At 44.8% G+C, this 23,456-nt stretch overlaps 1 protein-coding gene across 1 annotated transcript in view; it reads right to left on the bottom strand.

The window, feature by feature from the left end:
• The window catches only part of dner (delta/notch-like EGF repeat containing), a 318,647-nt gene that overhangs the window by 53,005 nt on the left and 242,186 nt on the right, over positions 1 to 23,456 (bottom strand). The window contains exon 7 of the mRNA XM_087993300.1: positions 11,162 to 11,275. Coding sequence (XP_087849426.1) covers positions 11,162 to 11,275 — 114 coding nt within the window. The remainder of the gene's footprint in view (positions 1 to 11,161; positions 11,276 to 23,456) is intronic.

Here is a 23,456-nt window from a genome sequence, read left to right as displayed (position 1 = left end):
TCGATAAGGTTCCCCATGGGAGACTGATTAGCAAGGTTAGATCTCACAGAATACAGGGAGAACTAGCCATTTGGATACAGAACTGGCTCAAAGGTAGAAGACAGAGGGTGGTAGTGGAGGGTTATTTTTCAGACTGGAGGCCTGTGACCAGTGGAGTGCCACAAGGATCAGTGCTAGGCCCTCTACTTTTTGTCATTTATATAAATGATTTGGATGCGAGCATAAGAGGTACAGTTAGTACGTTTGCCGATGACACCAAAATTGGAGGTGTAGTGGACAGCGAAGGGGGTTACCTCAGATTATAGCAGGATCTTGACCAGATGGGCCAATGGGCTGAGAAGTGGCAGATGGAGTTTAATTCAGATAAATGCGAGGTGCTGCATTTTAGGAAAGCAAATCTTAGCAGGATGTGTACACTAGGTAAAAGCAATGACTGCAGATGCTGGAAACCAGAGTCTAGATTAGAGTGGTGCTGGGAAAGCACAGCAGTTCAGGCAGCATCCGAGGAGCAGGAAAATTGACGTTTCGGGCAAAAGCCCATGCTGATGAAGGATGTGTACACATAATGGTAAAGTCCCAGGGAGTGTTGCTGAACAAAGAAACCTTGGAGTACAGGTTCATAGCTCCTTGAAAGTGGAGTCGCAGGTAGATAGGTTAGTGAAGGAGGCGTTTGGTATGCTTTCTTTTATTGGTCAGAGTATTGAGTACAGGAGTTGGGAGGTAATGTTGCAGCTGTACAGGACATTGGTTAGGCCACTGTTGGAATATTGCATGCAATTCTGGTCTCCTTCCTATCGGAAAGGTGTTGTGAAACTTGAAAGGGTTCAGAAAAGATGTACGAGGATGTTGCCAGGGTTGGAGGATTTGAGCTACAGGGAGAGGCTTGTCCCTGGGGTCGGGGAGTACAGAACTAGAGGGCATAGGTTTAGGGTGAGAGGGGAAAGATATAAAAGAGACCTAAGGGGCAACTTTTTCACACAGAGGGTGGTATGTGAATGGAATTAGCTGCCAGAGGAAGTGGTGGAGGCTGGTACAATTACAACATTTAAAAGGCATTTGGATGGGTATATGAATAGGAAGGGTTTGGAGGGATATGGGCCGGGTGCTGGCAGGTGGGACTAGATTGGGTTGGGATATCTAGTTGGCATGGACGGGTTGGACCGAAGGCTCTATTTCCATGCTGTACATCTCTATGACTCTATAACACTCCGGTAAATCTTTTCTGAATCCTCTCCAATTGAATAGTATCCTTGCTATTGCAGGGTGAGCAGAACCGGACACAATATTCCAGAAGACATGGGCGGGGAATACATTGTTTGGATAATTGAATGCCAGATAATCAAGGTTCCTCTATAGGCAATCTTCTTTTCTATTGGGTTGGCAGTAACAGGGTACATGAAGTTGACTAGGTATCCATTGCAAGAAACTGTACACCAGCCTGGGAGTTGCAAAGAAAACATATTTCTCAATAGTTCCCTTCCCATTTCTTACACAAGTGGCACTTATGAGCCCTATCCACACATTCACATTGTATTCCTTAGCCCTTTGCTTTCCCACTGCACCCACCTTGTTTCAGACTTTCAGTTCCATCATTGCTAGTACTATCACTTTAAGAGTGATGTAACTTTAAGAATCTCAACACCCAGTTGAGTCAAGTTCCTGGATCTTATCATATCACCAGACGCTTTGGCCACAGTTGTGACAATACTCTACCTTTAAGAGGTTTATCTTTTTCTATTTTTTTATGAAGCGTGGTCTGCTCAAAATCAATAAAATAAACAGCTTGTGAGGTCTTGGGGTTTTAAAAAAAATTGGAACAATAGAAGCAGCCTGAATGGGTGAGGTCAGGCTCCCAAAGATCTAGGATTTAAGTTTATGTTTCAGTAGTTTTTGGGGTTTTGAAGCTGCCATTACATCTCTCCCTGCTACAGCAAAACACTTGTGCTCTCTCTCTTTCTCTCTTTCTGCCAGAATTTTCTCTTGATGTTCTTTCTTCCTGGACTGGAGAATTGCCTGTAAGACATAAGTTTACTGAATTTGCCTTTGCCAAGGGTGTGTTTATGGGATGTTACTATATTGGAACAGTTACTGTTTAGTAGTTAAATAATCTACTCTTCTGTTAAGTTTTCCAATAGGGTTAAAGTATATCAATTTTTCTTTCTTGTGTTTGTATATCAACTATATAGTAAGAATAGAATGTGTTTTCATTCCAGCCAAGTAGTGTAGCCAATTGAATTACATGTGGAACACAGCAGCTTACACTTGCTTTTAAATAAGATGAAAGTGAGGGTGTGGGCTATCTCCTGGATATATTTGAAGGGGGTTTGGTCTGGCTCCCTCGCACACTGCATTGTAAAACCTGAGACAAATGGCAGCTCTAGAGATGACTCAGAACAGTTGATACCAGATTAGCTGGAAACAAACCCTCCAGAGACCTCCAAGTACACACTTGTGTTACATATAGATCGCACAAGCACTCATTGGAACTACCATGACTGCTTTCCATTTCACCCCAGCCCCTGTACCCTCCCCTTTCAATTAATTCATTATCAGCCATCACATGGTCAACCCATATGGATATGCAAATTAGGGGTAGAAGTAGTCCATTCGGCCCCTCAAGATGATGCTGCCATTCAATACAATCCTGGCTAATCTGTTTACGTTTCGAATGTCACATTCCCATTGGCTTCCAAAGTCCCTTGGTTCCCAGGCCCTCTCGCTTTCTCTCACAAACGTCATTACCAGCTATCACAATGAGACACTGGTTATTTTCAAAAATCGTGTTGTGCAATGCAAAAGGGTCTAAAGCGATGTGCAAACTGAGCAAGGATGATGTGACAAATAAACCTTTTCACCCAGCGAGTAGCATGCGCCTGGAATGCACTGCTTGGCATTCAAGAGTGAATTGGATGTTTACCTAGAAATGGTGTGCAGGGAGAGAGAGAAAAGGCAGGGGCACTGGACGACAGGGAGATGACACGGACAAAGAATCCCTATAGAATCCCTATAGTGTGGAAACAGGGCCTTCAGCCCGACAAATCCACACCGTCGCTCCGAAGAATAATCTACCCAGACCCATACACCTACCCTATTCCCCTACATGTACCCCTGCACCTAACACTACGGGCAGTTTAGCCTGGCCAATTCCCCTGACCTCTTGGGACATCTTTGGACTGTGGGAGGAAACCGGAGCACCCGGAGGGGACCCAAGCAGACACGGGAGAATGTGCAAACTCCACACAGTCAGTCACCCGAGGCTGGAATCGAACCTGGGTCCCCGGCGCAGTGAGGCCAAATGGCCTTGTTCTGCATTGTAACCATTCTGTGAAGTGAGTGACCCTGAAAGTAGATTGTCACCAATGTTGCATTTGTGTAGAACAACAGACGCTTTGTGCTAACCTTTCCCGGGAGGTGGGACCGAGAGCAAGAGTGGAAAATAGCATGAATAACTAGTATAACTAATATAAGGTAACATGCACAACTAGCATAACTTGACTTGCTCCCATTTACAAACAATTAAACCTGCGTGAGTGCAGCTCGGCAGAACCTCATGAGTCGGCCAATGGAGAGAGAAGTTGTTGCCTTTGGGATCTTCCCAATGCTGACCCAAATACGGTTAAAGCTGGATCCCAGAGTCAAGCTGGAGCGAGATTCCCAGCTCCAATCCAGTGACGGTCATTGGTATGTGCTGTCCACCACTCCAGCTCGGACCGTCTGTGATGTGACCGTCCACATGTAATGGCCCAACTTCTCTGACTATTAGGGATTTGTCTATTTTTCTAATTGAGCTGTTCAGAGATGTTATTACACCACAGTGGAGCAGCTGGGATTTGAACATGGGCCTCCAGGTCCCGGGGTTGGGAGACTACTCTTGCACCATAACTAGGTCCTTGTACAATCGTGCAGAGTTATTTTCATTCTGAAACAGTCTCCTGGTGTTCTACCTGACACAGCAATGCCTATATCTCTCCCTCTGTGAGATTGCCAGCTGGACATTGCACTGGCTCTCTGTTTGAGTCTCCAACTTCACTGTTTCATTCATCGTCTTTAAATAACCATCTGCGGGAACATGAGAAGTGATGCCTTGCCATACCAGTACTGGTACCCAACTGAGAGCATTGCCTGGCATCAGGGTTCTGATGACCTCAACAAAATCAGCCTTGTATGAAATCAATACAGTGTGGAAGCAGGCCATTCAGCCCACACTGACCCTCTGAAGAACATCCCACCCCATAACCGTGCGGCTAACCCACCTAGTCAGCACATCCCTGGACACTATGGGCAATTTGGCATTGCCAATTCACCTAACCTGGAAAGAGCACGTTGTCTCATGAGGAGCGGTTGGACAGACTGAGTTTATTTTCACAGGGGTTGAGAAGAGTGAGACTGATTTGATCGGAGTTTATAATATCCTGAATGATCTTGCCAAGGTGGATCTCCTTCCACAACCCATTACACACCCACAACTCTAATCCCCTGAGGACAATCCATTACAAACCTGTGACTCTAATCCCCTGAGGATCACCATTACATTCCCATGACTCTAAACCCCCAAGGACAACTCATTACAAACCTGTGACTCTAATCCCCTGAAGACAACTCATTACAAACCCGTGATTCTAATCCCCCAAGGACAACTCATTACAAACCCATGACTCTAATCCCCTGAAGACAACCCATTACAAACCTGCTACTCTAATCCCCTCAGGACAATCCATTACAAACCCATGACTCTAATTCCCTGAAGACAACTCATTACAAACCCATGACTCTAATCCCCTGAAGACAACCCATTACAAACCTGTGACTCTAATCCCCTGAGGACAATCCATTACAAACCTGTGATTCTAATCCCCTGAGGATCACCCATTACATTCCCATGACTCTAATCCCCCAAGGACAACTCATTACAAACCCATGACTCTAATCCCCTGACAATAACCCGTTACAAACCCATGATACTAATTCACTGAAGACAACTCATTACAAACCCGTGACTCTAATCCCCTGAAGACAACTCATTACAAACCTGTGACTCTAAACCCCTGAAGACAACTCATTACAAACCCGTGACTCTAATCCCCTGAAGACAACTCATTACAAACCCATGACTCTAATCCCCTGAAGACAACTCATTATAAACCCGTGACTCTAATCCCCTGAGGACAGCCCTTTACAAACCCATGACTCTAATCCCCTGAGGACAATCCATTACAAACCCATGACTCTAATCCCCTGACAATAACCCGTTACAAACCCATGACTCTAATCCCCTGAAGACAACTCATTACAAACCCACGACTCTAATCCCCTGAAGACAACTCATTACAAACCCATGACTCTAATTCCCTGAAGATAACTCATTACAAACCCGTGACTCTAATCCCCTGAAGACAATTCATTACAAACCCACGACTCTAATCCCCTGAAGAAAACTCATTACAAACCCATGACACTAATTCACTGAAGACAACTCATTACAAACCTGTGACTCTAATCCCCTGAAGACAACTCATTACAAACCTGTGACTCTAAACCCCTGAAGACAACTCATTACAAACCCGTGACTCTAATCCCCTGAAGACAACTCATTATAAACCCGTGACTCTAATCCCCTGAGGACAGCCCTTTACAAATCCACGACTCTAATCCCCTGAGGACAATCTATTACAAACCCACAACTCTAATTCCCTGAGGACAATCCATTACAAACCCATGACTCTAATCCCCTGACAATAACCCGTTACAAACCCATGACTCTAATCCCCTGAAGACAACTCATTACAAACCCACGACTCTAATCCCCTGAAGACAACTCATTACAAACCCACGACTCTAATCCCCTGAAGACAACTCATTACAAACCCATGACTCTAATTCCCTGAAGATAACTCATTACAAACCCGTGACTCTAATCCCCTGAAGACAACTCATTACAAACCCACGACTCTAATCCCCTGAAGAAAACTCATTACAAACCCATGACACTAATTCACTGAAGACAACTCATTACAAACCCGTGACTCTAATCCTCTGAAGACAACTCATTACAAACCTGTGACTCTAATCCTCTGAAGACAACTCATTACAAACCTGTGACTCTAAACTCCTGAAGACAACTCATTACAAACCCGTGACACTAATCCCCTGAAGACAACTCATTATAAACCCGTGACTCTAATCCCCTGAGGACAGCCCTTTACAAACCCACGACTCTAATCCCCTGAGGACAATCTATTACAAACCCACAACTCTAATTCCCTGAGGACAATCCATTACAAACCTGTGACTCTAATCCCCTGAGGACAGCCCATTACAAACCCATGACTCTAATCCCCTGAGGACAATCTATTACAAACCCACGACTCTAATTCCTTGAGGACAACCCATTACAGACCCGTGACTCAGTGGGAAGGGTGGAGCGGTTGGAAGGAAGATGGACAGGTATGCTCAGGGCAAGGGGGCTGGGTGGAGAGGAAGGGCTGGGCCTGGGATGAGTTTGGGGCAGTGGGGAGATTTGGAAGCTGGTGAATTCTATGTTAAGGCCGTATGGTTGTAAGCTCCTGAGGCGGAAGGTGAGGAGTTCTTCCTCCAGTTTGCGTGTGGTCTTGTGTTGATGGTGGAGGAGGCCCAGGATGGATATGTCATCAGGGTGGTGGGAGGGGGACTCGAAATGGATGGCGACCAGGATTAGAGCGTATGGACTATAAATGCTCCTTGAACTGGTTCGCGTTTTTGTGCACGGTCTCTCCAATGTGGAGGAGACCACATCGGGAGCAACGGATGCAGTAAATCAGGCGCAATAAATCTTTAGAAATGACAAGCAGGGCCCTGAGGTGCAAGTCTGACACTGATTTTCAGCAGATCCTATATTTTTCAGGCAGTGGAAGGAGCCGAAACATGAACTGCTCAGGTGGGAAGCATAAACCTGTTGTGTCATTTGACATTAGTATCGAATACAATCAGTCCCCCTCCCCTTTGCCACTAAACCAGAAGCTGTTTGGGGAACAAATTAGACCAATACCCAACAGAGTTTAGAAGGATGAGCAGTAATCTTATTGAAAGATCTGGAGGTGATTGGACAGGATAGATACCACGAGGATGGGAGAGACTATAACGAAAGGCCTGGTTAAAGAATAAGGGGGTCAATTTCTCTTCCACAGAAGTTAGTGCTAGAACGGTCTTTATTTTTATTCAAGGCTGAGTTTTGCAGATTTTTGACAGACCAGGGAGTGGAGGGTTATGAGATGGTCAGTAAAAACTGAGATCACAACCAGATCAGCCATGATCCTATTGAAGGGTGGAACCGTCTCAAAGGGCCGAATAGCCTCCTCCTGCTCCTAAAACAATAAATTCCATGATGTGGAGGTGCTGGTGTTGGACTGGGGTGGACAAAGTCACAAACCACATGACACCGAGTTACAGTTGGTGTGGTGTGATTTCTGAATAAATTCAATGAACTTAGTTAAATAATGATCCATCCCCCTTAAAGGGGAAACAGTAACAAAACGTTAAACAAAACTTATCAGATTGAACTAAAATAAGATTTTGGTAGGTGCTGTTGAGCTTCAGCCTCTCTGGTGCTCGCTCACTAGTTGTGGAAGAGAGTCTCTTCGTAAGTGTACAAGTAATGATCCAATGACTCACCCCAACTGTATCACTTAATCTTGGTTACTGCACTTAACCCACATCTGTGTTGTAGCCTCAACAGTTCACTGCAAACAATAGGTGATGGAATTAAAAGCCACATATCCAAGCTAGCTGATGGCACAATGACAGCTGCTATTACATGCAGTGTAATGGGAAGTTTAACATGGCCGCATTAACAGGTTATGTGTTTGGGGAAAACTATCACAGTAGTAGGCAAATAGAAGGTCACCCACTTTGGGCTTTGAGAGGTTTTTACAAAGCAGGGTAATTTCCGAAGTAGGCCATTTTAAAATAAAACTTTCTTTACTCCCCAAAGCTTTCTCAAAGTGGAATACAATCCTAAACTCATGACAAAATCTCTAAACCCAGTTCTGTCATCAGATAGTGAGCAAACGCAGGCCGGATACTTCCCCACTCAGAGGAAGGTGTCAGCACCTTTTGTTAGCTGACAGAACAATAGGAGTCAGAGAATAACAACAGCGGGAGTTCTCTCTTCGGCTAATAGTCTGGGAGATTCTGCTGACTGCACTGACACCACTGCCATTGAGGATCACAATTCAGCAGTGTTTAATATAGAACGCAGTGCCAAGTATGTAATGAAGATGAGGAAAAGACAGTACGGGTGAAGGGAAAGCTTTGCTAATTAGAACATATCGCTAGATGAATTTTTAAAAGTTAAATTTCTAAATGTACTTTAATCACAACTTGAAATGACAACAGCAATGTAAGGTGTCACATTAATTATGCCTACCACTGTTAACACTGAGCATTACAACAGATAGTACCAAGGATGTAACAGATTTTGAATTACTTCTGTTAGTGAGGAACAACTGCAGCAGATAGTTGATACCCCCAGGTGGGTTGTTAGCACAAGATGTGGGCAGGCAATCAACATTGGCATAACAGCTCAGCATTATTACAGATTGCCACTGAGTATCTATTCAAATCAAGTAAGTATCTGTCTCTCATAAAGTACGCACATACACTTTATAGATTTTGTCTCTGTACCCCATCTGTCTGAATATCATCAGGGTATTCTGCATTGTATTCGGAACTTAGATGACAGAAAGTTTCATCCTGCAATTGATTTGAATTGCAATACTTCCATTAAAGCATGCAACAAAAAAAAGTTCCTCTTCCAAATTAAGTATATTTTTCTTTATTTGCTTACAGAACACAAAATCAGGATGGTCATAGATAAGGTGAATGACAAGGGTCTTTTCTCAGTGGTGGGGGAGTTCAAAACCATGGGGTGTATTTTTAAGGCAAGAGGAGACAGATTTAAAAAAGAGTTGAGGGGTAACTTTTTTACACAGAGAGTGGTTCATGTGTGGAATGAACTTCCAGAGAAAGTGGTGGATGCAGGGAGAGTTACAATATTTAAAAGACATTTGGATAAGTACATGAATAGGAAACGTTTGGAGGGATATGGGCCAGGGGCAGGCAGCTGGGATTAGATTTGTTTGGGAACATGGTCGTCATGGACATGGTAGACGAAAGGAGGAGCAAATGACTGCAGATACTGGAATCTGTACTGATGGACCGAAGGGTCGGTTTCCAAGCTGTATGACTCTATAACTCAATGAGTACTGCACAGGAACAGGCCCTTCAACCCAACATGTCTGCACTTACAGAAATTATTTATTGGATGTTTCCTTGTTCGGTATGCACACCCCGATATAAGGTAAATGTTAGCTAGTTCAACAAATTATGTGGAATAAACAATACAGCTTGGCTGTAGATTGATATAGTTGAGAAAGGCCCAAGTCTGAAGTTTGACAGCTGAATTTGTCACTTAGACTGGTATCTGTCTACCTGATCATTTCCAGTATTTTGCCACATCAACAAGTATATCAGTACAAGAGCAATATTTGATAAGCATTCAGACAGACACATGAACAAGTAGGGAATAGAGAGATATGGGGCATGTGGAGACAGATGAGATTAGAGTCAGACAGTTAGTCAGAGAGTCAGACTAAACTAGTCCCACTTACCTGTGTTTGGCTCACGTCCCTCGAAACCTTTCCTGTTCATGTACCTGTCCAAATGTCTTTTAAATGATGTAAGCATACCCCTGTACCCATCACTTCCTCTGGCAGTTCATTTCACACACTAACCACCCGCTGTGTGAGAAAGTTGCCTCTCAGGTCCTTTCTAATTTTTTCCCATCTCACCTTAAATCTAAGCTCCCTCATTTTGATCTCTCCTACCCTTTGCTTCGAATGGCATCACGGTCAGCACAGACATGGTTGGCTGAGGGGCATGTCTTTCTGCTGAACTATTCTACAGTCCTATGTTCTGTCAATGAGTCAATTAATTCCACTTTCCCTGAATGCCCATTGACGTTTTTCTAGAGTAATGCAAGGTATGGGAGCAGGGGGTAAAATGTAATTTTGATGGGGTCACTATATGGCCTCAGACTGCTTGCTGAAACAATGTAGGATCACATCAAACCCCTGGTTTTTAGTGGGCACAGCTGCGAAAATCACATGGTGGTCACATTCCAGTCGATAAATTATATAACAGCGAGGAGAATTCGATTGGATTTCTGGGTCTTCTTGCTTGATATTGGGGCAAATAAAGACAAGTGATGAATGGTTAGCGATGCTGAAACTTGAGGGGAGGTCGAGTGTAGAAACCCAATGTGAACAGTCCCATTTGAGAGAGACAACAGGTAGTGAGTTAAAGCCAAAGGTCACTAGGCCCCAGGTGGGAGACAAGGCTGGGTCAGCAGGACTCCTTCATGATAACTCCAGCTGTGGGGGTTGAACCCACAGTGCGGATATCTTGCGATGTTGCTAACTGAGCTAACTAGACACCTGCTTTGCAATAGCAAGTTCAGTAGACAGAAAAGCCAAGGCAGTCTTTGTGTTGTGTGGGAGCTGAGGCCCGCAGGAGCCCAGCAAACACTCACAGAAATGTGACCTACGCTCCGATAAAAACCAGTCCCTGATTATTTTGCCAACACATTGCCTAGTACTGCTGCAATAAGTCCTGCAGATTTCTAATACCTACTCAGCACAGAGACAGAATGTTCGGCCCAGACAGGTCATATTTAGAAACGTCATCAAGTAAAATGAAGGGACCCTTCAAATCGGCCGTGGGCCCCACACAAAGTGAGCAAGACCCTTCCCGAAATAGCTCAGTTCACCTTCACGTATAAAGCTGTCTTGAGTAGATATGTCACACTGCATATTGCAGCTTCTTTAATGGAAATCTTGGTTTTATTCAGTTATATTGGGAAATTTTATAAGTTGATATGAGAACAGGAAAATTAACCATTCTCAATCAATGTTGACACACTGCCTATGAAAAGGGCTTTGAACATCTCTTCTGGTGGAACTCAGTGAAATCTTATATTTCTCCCATGGTTGGAAGATCTCACAGGCATTTCCTGTCTTCAAAGGAGAGTAACAACATATCCTGCCTGGACTCTGCTTTCTGTGGTCACTTCCATGATGCAGCGCAGTAGAAAGCTGTGAAGCGATGGACACACTCGCACATTACTTACCTTCGGGACACACACAGCTGTAGCCAGTGGCTCTGCTCAGACAGGTAGCTCCATGTTCGCAGGGCTGTGAGGTACAGTGATCGATCTGGGACTCGCACACTTCTCCTGTGTAACCTGGCAACACAGAAAATATCCAGGAAATGTCACCGCTCCTCATACCCATGAGCAAAACGATTCAGAAATTAAGCATAAGAAAGATTACCACCGCTCAGCTCTCAAAGTTCTGCATAAAGTGTTTCCAATGCATTTAAAATATGAAAACCTTCTGCCTTCAGAGACGAAGCAGCTAACACAGACTCTCCCAGTGTCCTGGCCAACTTCTATCCCTCATTCTTTGGGTGGCACTGTGGCTCAGTGGTTAGCACGGCTGCCTCACAATGCCAGGGACTATATGTGTGGAGTTTGCATGTTCTCCCTGTGTCTACGTGGGCTTCCTCTGGGATCTCTGGCTTCCTCCTCCAATACAAAGATGTGTAGGTGAGGATGGATTGGTCATGCTAAATTGCCCCGAGTGTCCAGGTATGTGCAGACTGGGTGGAATGGCCACAGGAAATGCAGAGTTAGTGTAGGGGTGTGAGTCTGGGTGGGATCGTCTTCAGAGGGTCAGTCTGGACTTGATGGGCTGAACGGCCTGCCTCCACACTGTAGGGACTCTATGAGCGAAAATAGATCATCGTTTCATTTACCTCGCCCTTATTTGATCCTGTCAATAGCACAAGCTTATCGGAGAGATTAACAACTTAGACTTTCGAATGTAAGTTTTCAAACACTTTGAGACAATGTTATCTGGCAGGTCTATGCTGATGCTGATGTCAAAAGCCTTGCTCAGTATCTGAAGATACATCAGCTGCATGAACAACATTGTCACTTCGAATCAATCCCACAGCTGTGTGTTTCATCTGTGCACCTGACAATGTGATGCCTAGAATTTCAACCGGGATTTTCTAACGCGTTGTAACATTGGCAGACACTGAGGGTAAACAGCACCTCTCAGGGACATCTGCTGGTCTTTCAGCAAGAACCTGAAGAATGTCTGTGGGAATCCTGCTCCCATCCGGGTGAGACATTACAAAAGGCAGACTGTCCATTCGTCTATTGTTCAGTAAATCCAGCAAATAAACTCCATGAGGAGGATTGAGTGAGGAAGCTGGGGCTGTCGCCCTTTGAGAGAAGGAGAGATCCGATTCAGGTTTCAAAACCATGAGCTGGACTGGGAGAAGCTGCTCTCGCTCATGATGGAACAAAAACAAGACAGTGTTGATTTGAAGGCAGACGTGGGCAGCGCAGACATTGGAGAATTAGAGTCTAGATTAGAGTGGTGCTGGAAAAGCACAGCAGGTCAGGCAGCATCCGAGGAGCAGGAAAATCGACGTTTTGGGCAAAAGCCCTTTATCAGATTCCTAGATTTCTAATCTAGACTCTAGCATTGTTTTAAAGTTACAGATTTAGACATAAATCTCAGGGGAGGTGATGGCCTGGTGGTAATATCACTAGACTGTTAACCTAGAGGCTCAGGTAATGTCCTGGGGCCCTGGGTTCAAGTCCTGCCACAGCGAATTGAATTCAATAAAAATCTGGAGTTAGGAACCTAGTGATGACCATGAAATCATTGCCAGGAAAAAGGTCATCTGGGTCACTAATGTCCTTTAGGGAAGGAAACTGCCATCCTGACCTGGTCTGGTCTACATGTGACTCTAAACCCACAGCAATGTGGTTGATTCCTAACTGAGGATAGGCAATTAGAGATGGGCAGTAAACCCTGGCCTAGTCAGAAAACAGTGATGTGCAGAACAAGCACATGGTGATGTGGGAAGGAACTTTTTCATCTCGGGTCTGGAACACACTGCCTGGAAATGTGGGACAGACAGGTTCAATTCAGGAGGGTATGGGATGTTTATTTGGATGGAAATGGTGTGCAAGGGTCTGGGGTAAGGCAGGAGATTGCCACTGGATGATAAAACTAGGGTAGACATGATGGACCAAATGGTCTCCCGTGTTGTAACAGTTCTATGAAATAACATGACAGTGAGACACACTAAACCAGGCGCCTGGATTAGATCCTTCATTTGTGTTGAGATAATTAATCATGTTTCAATTCCAATGTCCTCCTAGTTCACCTGCCCCTCCTCTTGCATCCTTTGTAAACACTGAGCTCATTCAGACCCTGCTCCTATCACCCAACTCACACTAACTCTATCCAGCCTCCACCCGTGATGGTAGATCAACATTAGTGCCTGAACCGGCGACACCTTGATTGAAAAATTCTCATTCTGACTTTCAAAACATCCTCCACCCGCCTCCTCAACTCTGTAAACTCTTCAAGCCCAAAGATCCCTGTTCCATTCCAACTCCAGCCCTCGATTTCCAAAGTCCCACCTTTGGTGGGAATGCTTTCAGCTGCCTGGGTGAAGCTTTGGAAATCTCCACCAGGACTGCTCTGGCTTTGCACCCCTGTCCCCTCCTCCATGAAGCTCCAGAAGACCAAGCTTCCTGACCACCCTGCGTCCTGTCATAGTGAGCATCACCTGGCCATGAAGGAGAGATCACACCCAGAGTGAGACACAGCCTGAGTGAATATACAGTTCAGGGAATTCAGAAGCAACATACAAATTTGATGCAGGTGAGAAGAGGGGCTTTTTGCTTGCTTTTTCTGACTCATAGTTTGGAAGGTTTCTTTGTGAAGAGAAAGGATTCTGGGTAATCCAAGATGGAGGACAGGAAAACTTTCTGGCTGTTACAAGCTGTTTCATTTTTGAGGTATTTTAGGTGTTGGAGGAGGTTTCCTCGAATTCCAGGAGCAGCATTTACTGTTTCATAAGCTGTTGCATTGTTTTGGAACTCTGCAGAAAAAAAAAGTCAAAACAACAGCACTTTTAAAAGGGAGAGGAACAGACAAAGGAAGCACATGGTGAGGCCAGTGCAGGAGAGAGAGAGAGAGAGAGAGAGAGAGAGAAAGAAAGAAAGAAACCCACACTGCTAACTGACACTGCAGTAAACCTGCGCAGTTACTGCCGTTGTCTGAATTCGTGTATCGCTGGACATCGGAATGAGTCTGGGAAAATTAACAAACAGTGAAATTCACAACTGACCTTAGAGGAACCTGTTTGGGAGAGGTCACAGCACAGAAACAGATAAGTGAATAGTTTTAAGTGTGGCCTTACAGTGTGTCTGCAGTAGTGAGTAGACTGGGTGCTTTCTTGATTATATGTTTTATTGAGCTATGTCTCTTGATTAAACTTAAAATTATAAGCCATAAGTATTAAGTTAGCTTGGAGCAGTGTTTTGTAGAGGAATAAGACAGCGCTATTTTCTGGGTCTGCAGATTGAAAGAAGCAAAAATGGCCCTTGGTAGAGTGATATGCTCTTCTTGTTGGATGTGGGAGTTTAGGGAGAGTTTATGGTTTACTGATTATATGGTTATCTGCAATAAATGTTGTTGGTTGCGAATCCTATCAGATCGAATGGATCAGTTGGAGTGGCAGTTAGAGGCAATGAGGAATTTACAAGAGCAAGGGAGTGTGATGGATGGCAGTTATAGACAATAGACAATAGGTTTCAAAGCTCCTTGGATGCTGCCTGAACTGCTGTGCTCTTCCAGCACCACCAATCCAGGTGCGTGAGTAGGCCATTCAGCCCTTCGAGCCAGCACCACCATTCATTATGATCATGGCTGATCATCCTCAATCAATATCCTGTTCCTGCCTTATCCCCATAACCCTTGATCCTACTATGTCTAAGAGCTCTATCCATCTCTTTCTTGAAAGTATCCAGAGACTGGGCCTCCACTGCCCTCTGGGGCAGAGCATTCCACACACTCACCACTCTCTGGGTGAAGAAGTTTCTCCTCAACTCTGTTCTAAATGGCCTACCCCTTATTTTTAAGCTGTGTCCTCTGGTTTGGGACTTACCCATCAGCGGAAACATGTTTCCTGCCTCCAGAGTGTCCAATCCTTTAATAATCTTATACATCTCAATCAGATCCTCTCTCATCCTTGTAAACTCAAGTGTATACAACTCCAGTTGCTCCAATCTTTCAACATATCATAGTCCTGCCATTCCAGGAATTGACCTGTGAACCTACGCTGCACTCCCTCATTAGCCAGAATGTCCTTCCTCAAATTTGGAGACAAAAACTGCGCACAATATTCCAGGTGCGGTCTCACCTGGGCCCTGTATAGCTGCAGAAGGAGCTCTTTGCTTCTATACTCAATCCCTCTTGTTATGAAGGCCAGCATGCTATTAGCTTTCTTCACTACCTGCTGTACCTGCATGCTTGCCTTCATTGACTGGTGTACAAGAACACCCAGATCTCTTTGTACTGCCCCTTTACCTAACTTGACTCCATTTAGGTAGTAATCTGCCTTCCTGTTCTTGCCACCAAAGTGGATAACCATACATTTATCCACATTAAACTGCATCTGTCATGCATCCGTCCACTCACTAACCTGTCTAGGTCACCCTGTATCCTCCTAACATCCTCCTCACATTTCACCCTGCCACCCAGCTTTGTGTCATCAGCAAATTTGCTAATGCCTTCATCTATATCATTAATGTATATTGTAAACAGCTATGGGTTCAGCACTGAACCTTGTGGTACCCCACTGGTCACCGTCTGCCATTCTGAAAGGGACCCGTTTATCACTACTCTGTGCTTCCTGACAGCCAGCCAATTTTCAATCCAAGTCAGTATTTTGCCCCGAATACCATGTGCCCTAATTTTGCTCACTAACCTCCTATGTGGGACCTTATCAAAACTTTCTGTAAGTCCAGGTACACTACATCCACTAGCTCTCCCTTGTCCATCTTCATATTTATATCCTCAAAATATTCCAGAAGATTAGTCAAGCAGGATTTCCCCTTCATAAACCCATGCTGACTCTGACCTATCCTGTTACTGCTATCCAAATGAGTCGTAATTTCATCTTTTATAATTGACTCCAGCATCTTTCCCACCACTGAGGTCAAGTCAACCAGACTATAATTCTTTGTTTTCTCTCTCCCTCCCTTCTTGAAAAGTGGGACAACATTAGCCACCCTCCAATCCCCAGGAACTGATCCCAGAAAGATAGCGAGGAAAGAGATCAATCTGAGACTGGTACAGTTGAGAACAGAAGCAAGTCAAACAGTCAGGGCAGGCAAGGAAAAAGCAGAGAACAAGGTAGGACTGATAAATTTAACTGCATTTATTACAATGCAAGGGGCCCAACAGGGAAGGCAGATGAACTCAGGGTATGGCGAGGAACACTGGACTGGGATATTATAGCAAGATATGGATGGACAGGACTGGCAGCTTAATATTCCAGGATACAAATACTACAGGAAGGATAGAAAGGGAGGTAAGAGAGGAGGGGGGCAGTGGCGTTTTAGATAAGGGATAGCATTACAGCTGTGCTGAGGGGGATATTCCCAGAAATACATCCAGGGAAGTTATTTGGGTGGAGCTGAGAAATAAGAAAGGGATGATCACCTTATTGGGATTGTATTATAGACCCCCCAATAGTCAGAGGGAAATTGAGAAACAAACTTGTAAAGAGATCTCACCTATCTGTAAGAATAATAGGGTGGTTATGGTCGGGGATTTTAACTTTCCAAACATATACTGGAACTGCCATTGTGTTAAGGGTTTAGATGGAGAGGAATTTGTTAAGTGTGTACAAGACAATTTTCTGATTCAGTATGTGGATGTACCTACTAGAGAAGGTGCAAAACTTGATCTACTCTTGGGAAATAAGGCAGGGCAGGTGCCTGAGGAGTCAGTGGGGGAGGACTTTGGGGCCAGTGACCATAATTCTATTAGATTTAAAATACTGATGGAAAAGGATAGAACAGATCTAAAAGTTGAAGTTCTAAATTGGAGAAAGGCCAATTTTGACGGTATTAGGCAAGAACTTTTGAAAGCTGATTGGAGGCAGATGTTCGCAGGTAAAGGGACGGCTGGAAAATGGGAAGCCTTCAGAAATGAGAAAATGACAATCCAGAGAAAGCATATTCCAGTCAGGGTGAAAGGAAAGGCTGGTAGGTGTAGGGAATGCTGGATGACTAAAGAAATTGAGGGTTTGGTTAAGAAAAAGAAGGAAGCATTTGTCAGGTATATACAGGAAAGATCGAGTGAATCCTCAGAAGAGTATAAAGGAAGTAGGAGTATACTTAAGAGGGAAATCCTGAAGAAGGGCTCATGTCCGAAATGTCGATTCTCCTGCTCCTTGGATGCTGCCTGACCTGCTGCGCTTTTCCAGCAACACATTTTCAGCTCTGATCTCCAGCATCTGCAGTCCTCACTTTCTCCCCTCAAAGATCAGCAAGGTGGCCTTTGTGTGGAGCCACAGGAGATGGGGGAGATACTAAATGAGTATTTTGCATCCATATTTGCTGAGGAAAAGGACATGGAAGACACAGAATGTCGGGAAATAGATGGTGACATCTTGAAAAATGTCCTTATTACAGAGGAGGAAGTGCTGGATGTTTTGAAGCACATAAAGAGGGATAAATCCCCAGGACATGATCAGTTATACCTTGAACTGTGGGAAGTGATTGCTGGGTCTCTTGTTGAGATATTCGTATCATCGATAGTCACAGGTGAGGTGCTGGAAGTCTGGAGGTTGGCTAAGATGGCGCCATTATTTCAGAAAGGTGGTAAGGACAAGCCAGGGAACTATAGACCAGTGAGCCTGATGTTGGTGGTGGGCAAGTTGTTGGAGGGAATCCTGAGGGACAGGACGTACATGTATCTGGAAAGGCAAGGCCTGATTAGGGATAGTCAACTTGGCTTTGTGCGTGGGAAATCATGTCTCACAAACTTCATTGAGTTTTTTAACGAAGTAATAATGAGATTGATCAGGGCAGAGTGGTAGATGTGATCTATATGGACTTCAGTAAGGCGTTCAACAAGGTTCCCCATGGGAGACTGGTTAGCAAGGTTAGATCTCACAGAATACAGGGAGAACGAGCCATTTGGATACAGAATTGGCTCAAAGGTAGAAGACAGAGGGTGGTGGTGGAGGGTTGTTTTTCAGACTGGAGGCCTGTGACCAGTGGAGTGCCACAAGGATCGGTGCTGGGTCCTTTACGTTTCATCATTTATATAATGGTTTGGATGTGAAGATAAGAGGTACAGTTAGTTAGTTTGCAGATGACACCAAAATTGGAGGTGTAGTGGACAGCGAAGAAGGTTACCTCAGATTTCAACAGATCTTGATCAGATGGGCCAATGGGCTGAGAAGTGGCAGATGGAGTTTAATTTAGATAAATGTGAGGTGCTGCATTTTGGGAAAGCAAATCTTAGCAGGACTTATACACTTAATGGTAAGGTCCTAGGGAGATTTGCTGAACAGAGAGACCTTGGAGTGCAGGTTCATAGCTCCTTGAAAGTGGAGTCGCAGGTAGATAGGATAGTGAAGAAGGTGTTTGGTATGCTTTCCTTTATTGGTCAGAGTATTGAGTACAGGAGTTGGGAGGTCATGTTGCGGCTGTACAGGACATTGGTTAGGCCACTGTTGGAATATTGTGTGCAATTCTGGTCTCCTTCCTATCGGAAAGATGTTGTGAAACTTGAAAGAGGTCAGAAAAGATTTACAAGGATGTTGCCAGGGCTGGAGGGTTTGAGCTATAGGGAGAGGTTGAATAGGGTGGGACTGTTTTCCCTGGAGCTTCAGAGGCTGAGAGGTGACCTTATAGAGGTTTACAAAATTATGAGGGGCATGGATAGGGTAAATAGACAAGGTATTTTCCCCGAGGTGTGGGAGTCCAGAGCTAGAGGACATAGGTTTAAGGTGAGAGGGGAAAGATATAAAAAAGACCTAAGAGCAACTTTTTCATGCAGAAGGTGGTACGTGTATGGAATGAGCTGCCAGAGGAAGTGGTGGAGGCTGGTACAGTTGCAAAAAAGCATTTGGATGGTTATATGAATAGGAAGGGTTTGGTGGGAAATGGGCAAGGTGCTGGCAGGTGCGACTGGATTGGGTTGGGATATCTGGTTGGCATGGACGGGTTGGACCAAAGGGTCTATTTCCATGCTGTACATCTCTATGACTCTAACAGGATATAGGACGAAGCCCAAGACCAAGGTGCAGTACAAAAGAGTGACATCACAATTAAGTTGTAAGTTCATTGATTGGTGATAGCTGGTAATTTGACTATCTAGTAAAGGTTACTTTCAGGTTGAAGGGATATAGGGGTAGTATTTACAGACTACAAACTAAAATACCAGTATGAAATTTTCAAAAATCAGCTTAAGGACTAAGTAATTAAGGTAGATATGATGGGCCAGACAACGTGTTGCAACTGCATAATGTGGGAGCACACGGACCCCATTGTGGTTCATAGTGACCACATTTGTAGCAAGTGTTAGATTTCTTACAGTGTGGAAACAGGCCCTTCGGCCCAACAAGTCCACACCGACCCTCCGAAGCGCAACCCACCCAGACCCATTCCCCTACATTTACCCCTTCACCTAACACTATGGGCAATTTAGCATGGCCAATTCACCTGCACATCTTTGGACTGTGGGAGGAAACCAGAGCACCCGGAGAAAACCCATGCAGACACGGGGAGAATGTGCAAACTCCACACAGTCAGTCACCTGAGGGGAGAATTGAACCCAGGTCTCTGGTGCTGTGAGGCAGCAGTGCTAACCACTGTGCCACCGTGCCGCCCAGAATTGGTGAGCTGGAAACTGAGCTTCAAACACACAACATGTCAGGGAGGGGGAGAGTTACCTGGATGTTTCAGGAGGCAGTCACATCTCTTAGATAAAGTACCTCAATTTTGGTCAGTTCTCAGGGATGGGAGGGTGTGACTATCAGTGAGGCAGGTAGATGGATCCAGGAGGGAATGTTGAGGGCAGCCCAGCCCTTGAGCTTGTCTAACAGGTTTGGATTCTTGTTCCCTGTGTGGATGAGAGGGGGAGCTGGAGGGAGGTTGAGCAAACTGATCATAGCACCATGATACAGGGAGTCATTCCAGAGTTGGGAGAAAAGAGAAATCTAGTTGTAATTGGAGATAGTATAGTCAGAGGAATAGACACTGTTCTGTGGCCAGGATCGAGAGTCCTGAAGACTGTTTGTGTGCGTGGTGTCCGAGTTCAGGATTCCTCATCCGGGCTGCAGAGGAACTTGGGAGTGGGATATATACACCAGCAGCAAACCAGAACTACGAGAGTCAGGGGCAGAGGTGAGCATTGTGGCCATCACTGGGCACTGGGGAGGCTGAAAGGCCTGAAGGTGGATAAATCACCCAGACCAGATGGACTACACCCCAGAGTTCTGAAGGAGATAGCGGAGGAGATTGTGGAGGTGCTGGTGGTGGTCTTTCAAGAATAAGTGGAGTCAGGGACTGGAAAGTGGCTCATGTAACCCCCCTATTTAAGAAGGGAGGGTGGCGGAAGATAAGAAATTACAGGCCGATCAGCCTGACCTCAGTCGTTGGTAAGATTTCCGAGTCTATTATTAAGGGTGAGGTTGCGGAGTACTTGGAAGTGCATGGTAAAATAGGGCAGAGTCAGCACGCCTTCACCAATCTGTTAGAATTCTTTGAGGAGCTAGTGAGCGAGTTAGACAAAGGAGAGCCAGTGGGTGTGACCAGTTTGGATTTCCAGAAGGCCTTTGACAGGGTGCTGCACAGGAAACTGCTAAATAGGATAAGAGCCCATGGTGTTAGGGGGCAAGATGCTGGCATGGATATAGGACTGGCTGGCTGGTAGAAGGCAGAGATTAGGGATAAAGGGGTCTTTTTCAGGATGACAGCCAGTGACTAATGGATCTAGCGGTCAGTATTGGGACCACAACTGTTCACGTTATGCATTAATGATCTGGACGAAGGAACTGATGACACAAAGATAGTTGGAGGGGCAGGTAGTATTGAGGAAGTGGGCAGACTGTGGGAGGATGTGGACAGGCTGGGAGAGTGGGCAAAGAAATGGCAGGTGGGATACAATGGGAAAGTGTGAGGTTATGTACTTTGGGAGGAAGAATAGAGACATGGACTATTTCTAATTGGGGAAAGGCTTCAGCAGTCTCAAGCACATCTTAAGGTTAACATGTGGCTTCAGTTGGCAGTTAGGAAGGTCAATGCAATGTTAGCATTCATTTCAAGAGGGCTGGAATGCAAGAGCAGAGATGTACTGCTGAGGATGTATAAGGCTCTGGGCAGACCACGTTTGGAATATTATGAGCAGCTTTGGACCCTGTATCTAAGGAAGGATGTGCTAGCCTTGGAGGGAATCCAAACAGGAATTTTCCCAGGATGAAGGGTTTGTCATAAGGAACGATTGAGGACTCTTGGTCTGTACCTGATGATGTTTAGAAGGATGAGGGGGTATCTGATTGAAGTATCTCAGATTATTAAATGCTGAGAGGGCTGTGAATCTTTGAGACTCCTTGCCACAGAGGGCTGTGGGGGCAGAAGCTTTGTGTATGTTTAAGGCTGAGAGAGATTCCTGATCAGTCAATCAAGGGTAATGGGCTAAGGGCAGGAAAGTGAAGGTGAGGAATGTCAGGTCAGCTATGATCTTATTGAATGACAGAGCAGGCTGGAGGGGCTGAATGGCCTACAACTGTTCCTATTTCTTGTGGCATTAAACTGTACGCAAACAATCAGACATTAAATCCTGGGCACAGCAGGCACAGGTTACATAGTATTGTTAGCAGATCATAGAAAAACTTGTAATTCAAATTTAGGTTATCAGCAGTAGCTGAAAGGGTTTCAGTGTGAATCTATCAGAGATCTTGCATGGTAAAATAAAGATGTGAAAGCTGGGCGAGTTAAAAAAAACTGGCACATCTACACGTCAGAACAAACCATAGCAACAGGACAGATATAGAAAGGTCATACACATAACATAATCTCCTCAGCTCAACAAACACTCTCCACATTTAATATCGAACAGGAACACAGGTACGCGCCCTCATTAGTTAACCAAGGAATAATTATAAAACAATAAAATGTAGGAGCATAATTAGAACATTCGGCCCATAGAATCTGCTCCAGCTTTTGATCATGGCTGATGTTTGACAGCTCCATTGTTATAGTTATAGTTATAAAAAAAACCCTAAATTAATCTTCATTCTGCAGATTAATACACTGCTCTCCTTGTTTTAAAAGATCATTGGACATACAAGATTCCATCTTCCCAAGGACATAGTTGTCCCACTCTACCACAAACTGTGGGCAGTACTGGATTTTGTACTTGTCATCTCATTGTTTGATTTTCAGCAACGATAGCTCTCAGTTTGGTCAGGGGCCTTGTAGTTATGATGACATATGTTAATGTGTTGGAAGCAGTTCACAGAAAGTTTACCGGACTAATCCCTGGAATGATTCCCTCATTCCTGATGAAGGGCTCCTGCCCGAAACGTCGATTCTCCTCCTGGGATGCTGCCTGACCTGCTGTGCTTTTCCAGCACCACACACTCTCGACCCTGATCTCCAGCATCTGCAGGCCTCACTTTCTCCTAATCCCTGGAATGAGCAGATTGCTTTATGAGGAAAGGCTGGAGAGGCCAAGCCTATATCCTCGAGAGTTTAGGAAAGGCAGAGGTGACTTCACGGAACCGTGTAAGATCCTGATGGGCTATACAGGAACAACGATTTCTCTAAGATGCAGTCTCTCCGATGTTACACCCATTGTGATTGGTCTTAGAACATAGAAAAGTACAGCACAGAACAGGCCCTTAGGCCCACAATGTTGTGCTGAGACTTAATCCTAATGTAAAATATAATAACTTAACCTACGCACCCCCCAACTCACTGCTATCCATGTGCATGTCCAGCAGGCACTTAAATGTCCCCAATGACTCTGCTTCCACCACCACCACTGACAACACATTCCATGCATTCACAACTCTCTGCGTAAAGAACCTACCTCTGACGTCTCCTCTATACGCTTTTTACTAATATCTTAAAGCTATGACTCCTCGTACCAGTCAATCCTGCCCTGGGGAAAAATCTCTGGCTATTGACTATCTATTCCACTCATTACCTTGTACACCTCGATCAGGTCTCCTCTCTTCCTCCTTCTCTCCAGAGAGAAAAGTCCAAGCTTAATCAACCTTTCTTCATAAGACAAGCCCTCCAGTCCAGGCAGCATCCTCTCCAAAGCCTCTGTACCTTTCCTATAGTAGGGCGACCAGAACTGGACACAATATTCCAAGTGTGGTCTCACCAGGGACTTGTAGAGCTGTAGCAAAACCTTGCAGCTCTTAAACTTGATCCCCCTGTTGATGAAAGCCAAAACACCATTTGCTTTCTTAACAACCCTATCCACTTGGGTGGCAACTTTGAGGAATCTATGTACTTGCAC

This window comes from Chiloscyllium plagiosum, unplaced genomic scaffold (genome assembly GCF_037043375.1).
Source record: "Chiloscyllium plagiosum isolate Xiang-an unplaced genomic scaffold, Cpla_swu_hap1 HiC_scaffold_13, whole genome shotgun sequence".
Classification (NCBI taxonomy): Eukaryota; Metazoa; Chordata; class Chondrichthyes; order Orectolobiformes; family Hemiscylliidae; genus Chiloscyllium; species Chiloscyllium plagiosum.
This window is presented reverse-complemented; position numbering and strand designations above follow the sequence as displayed.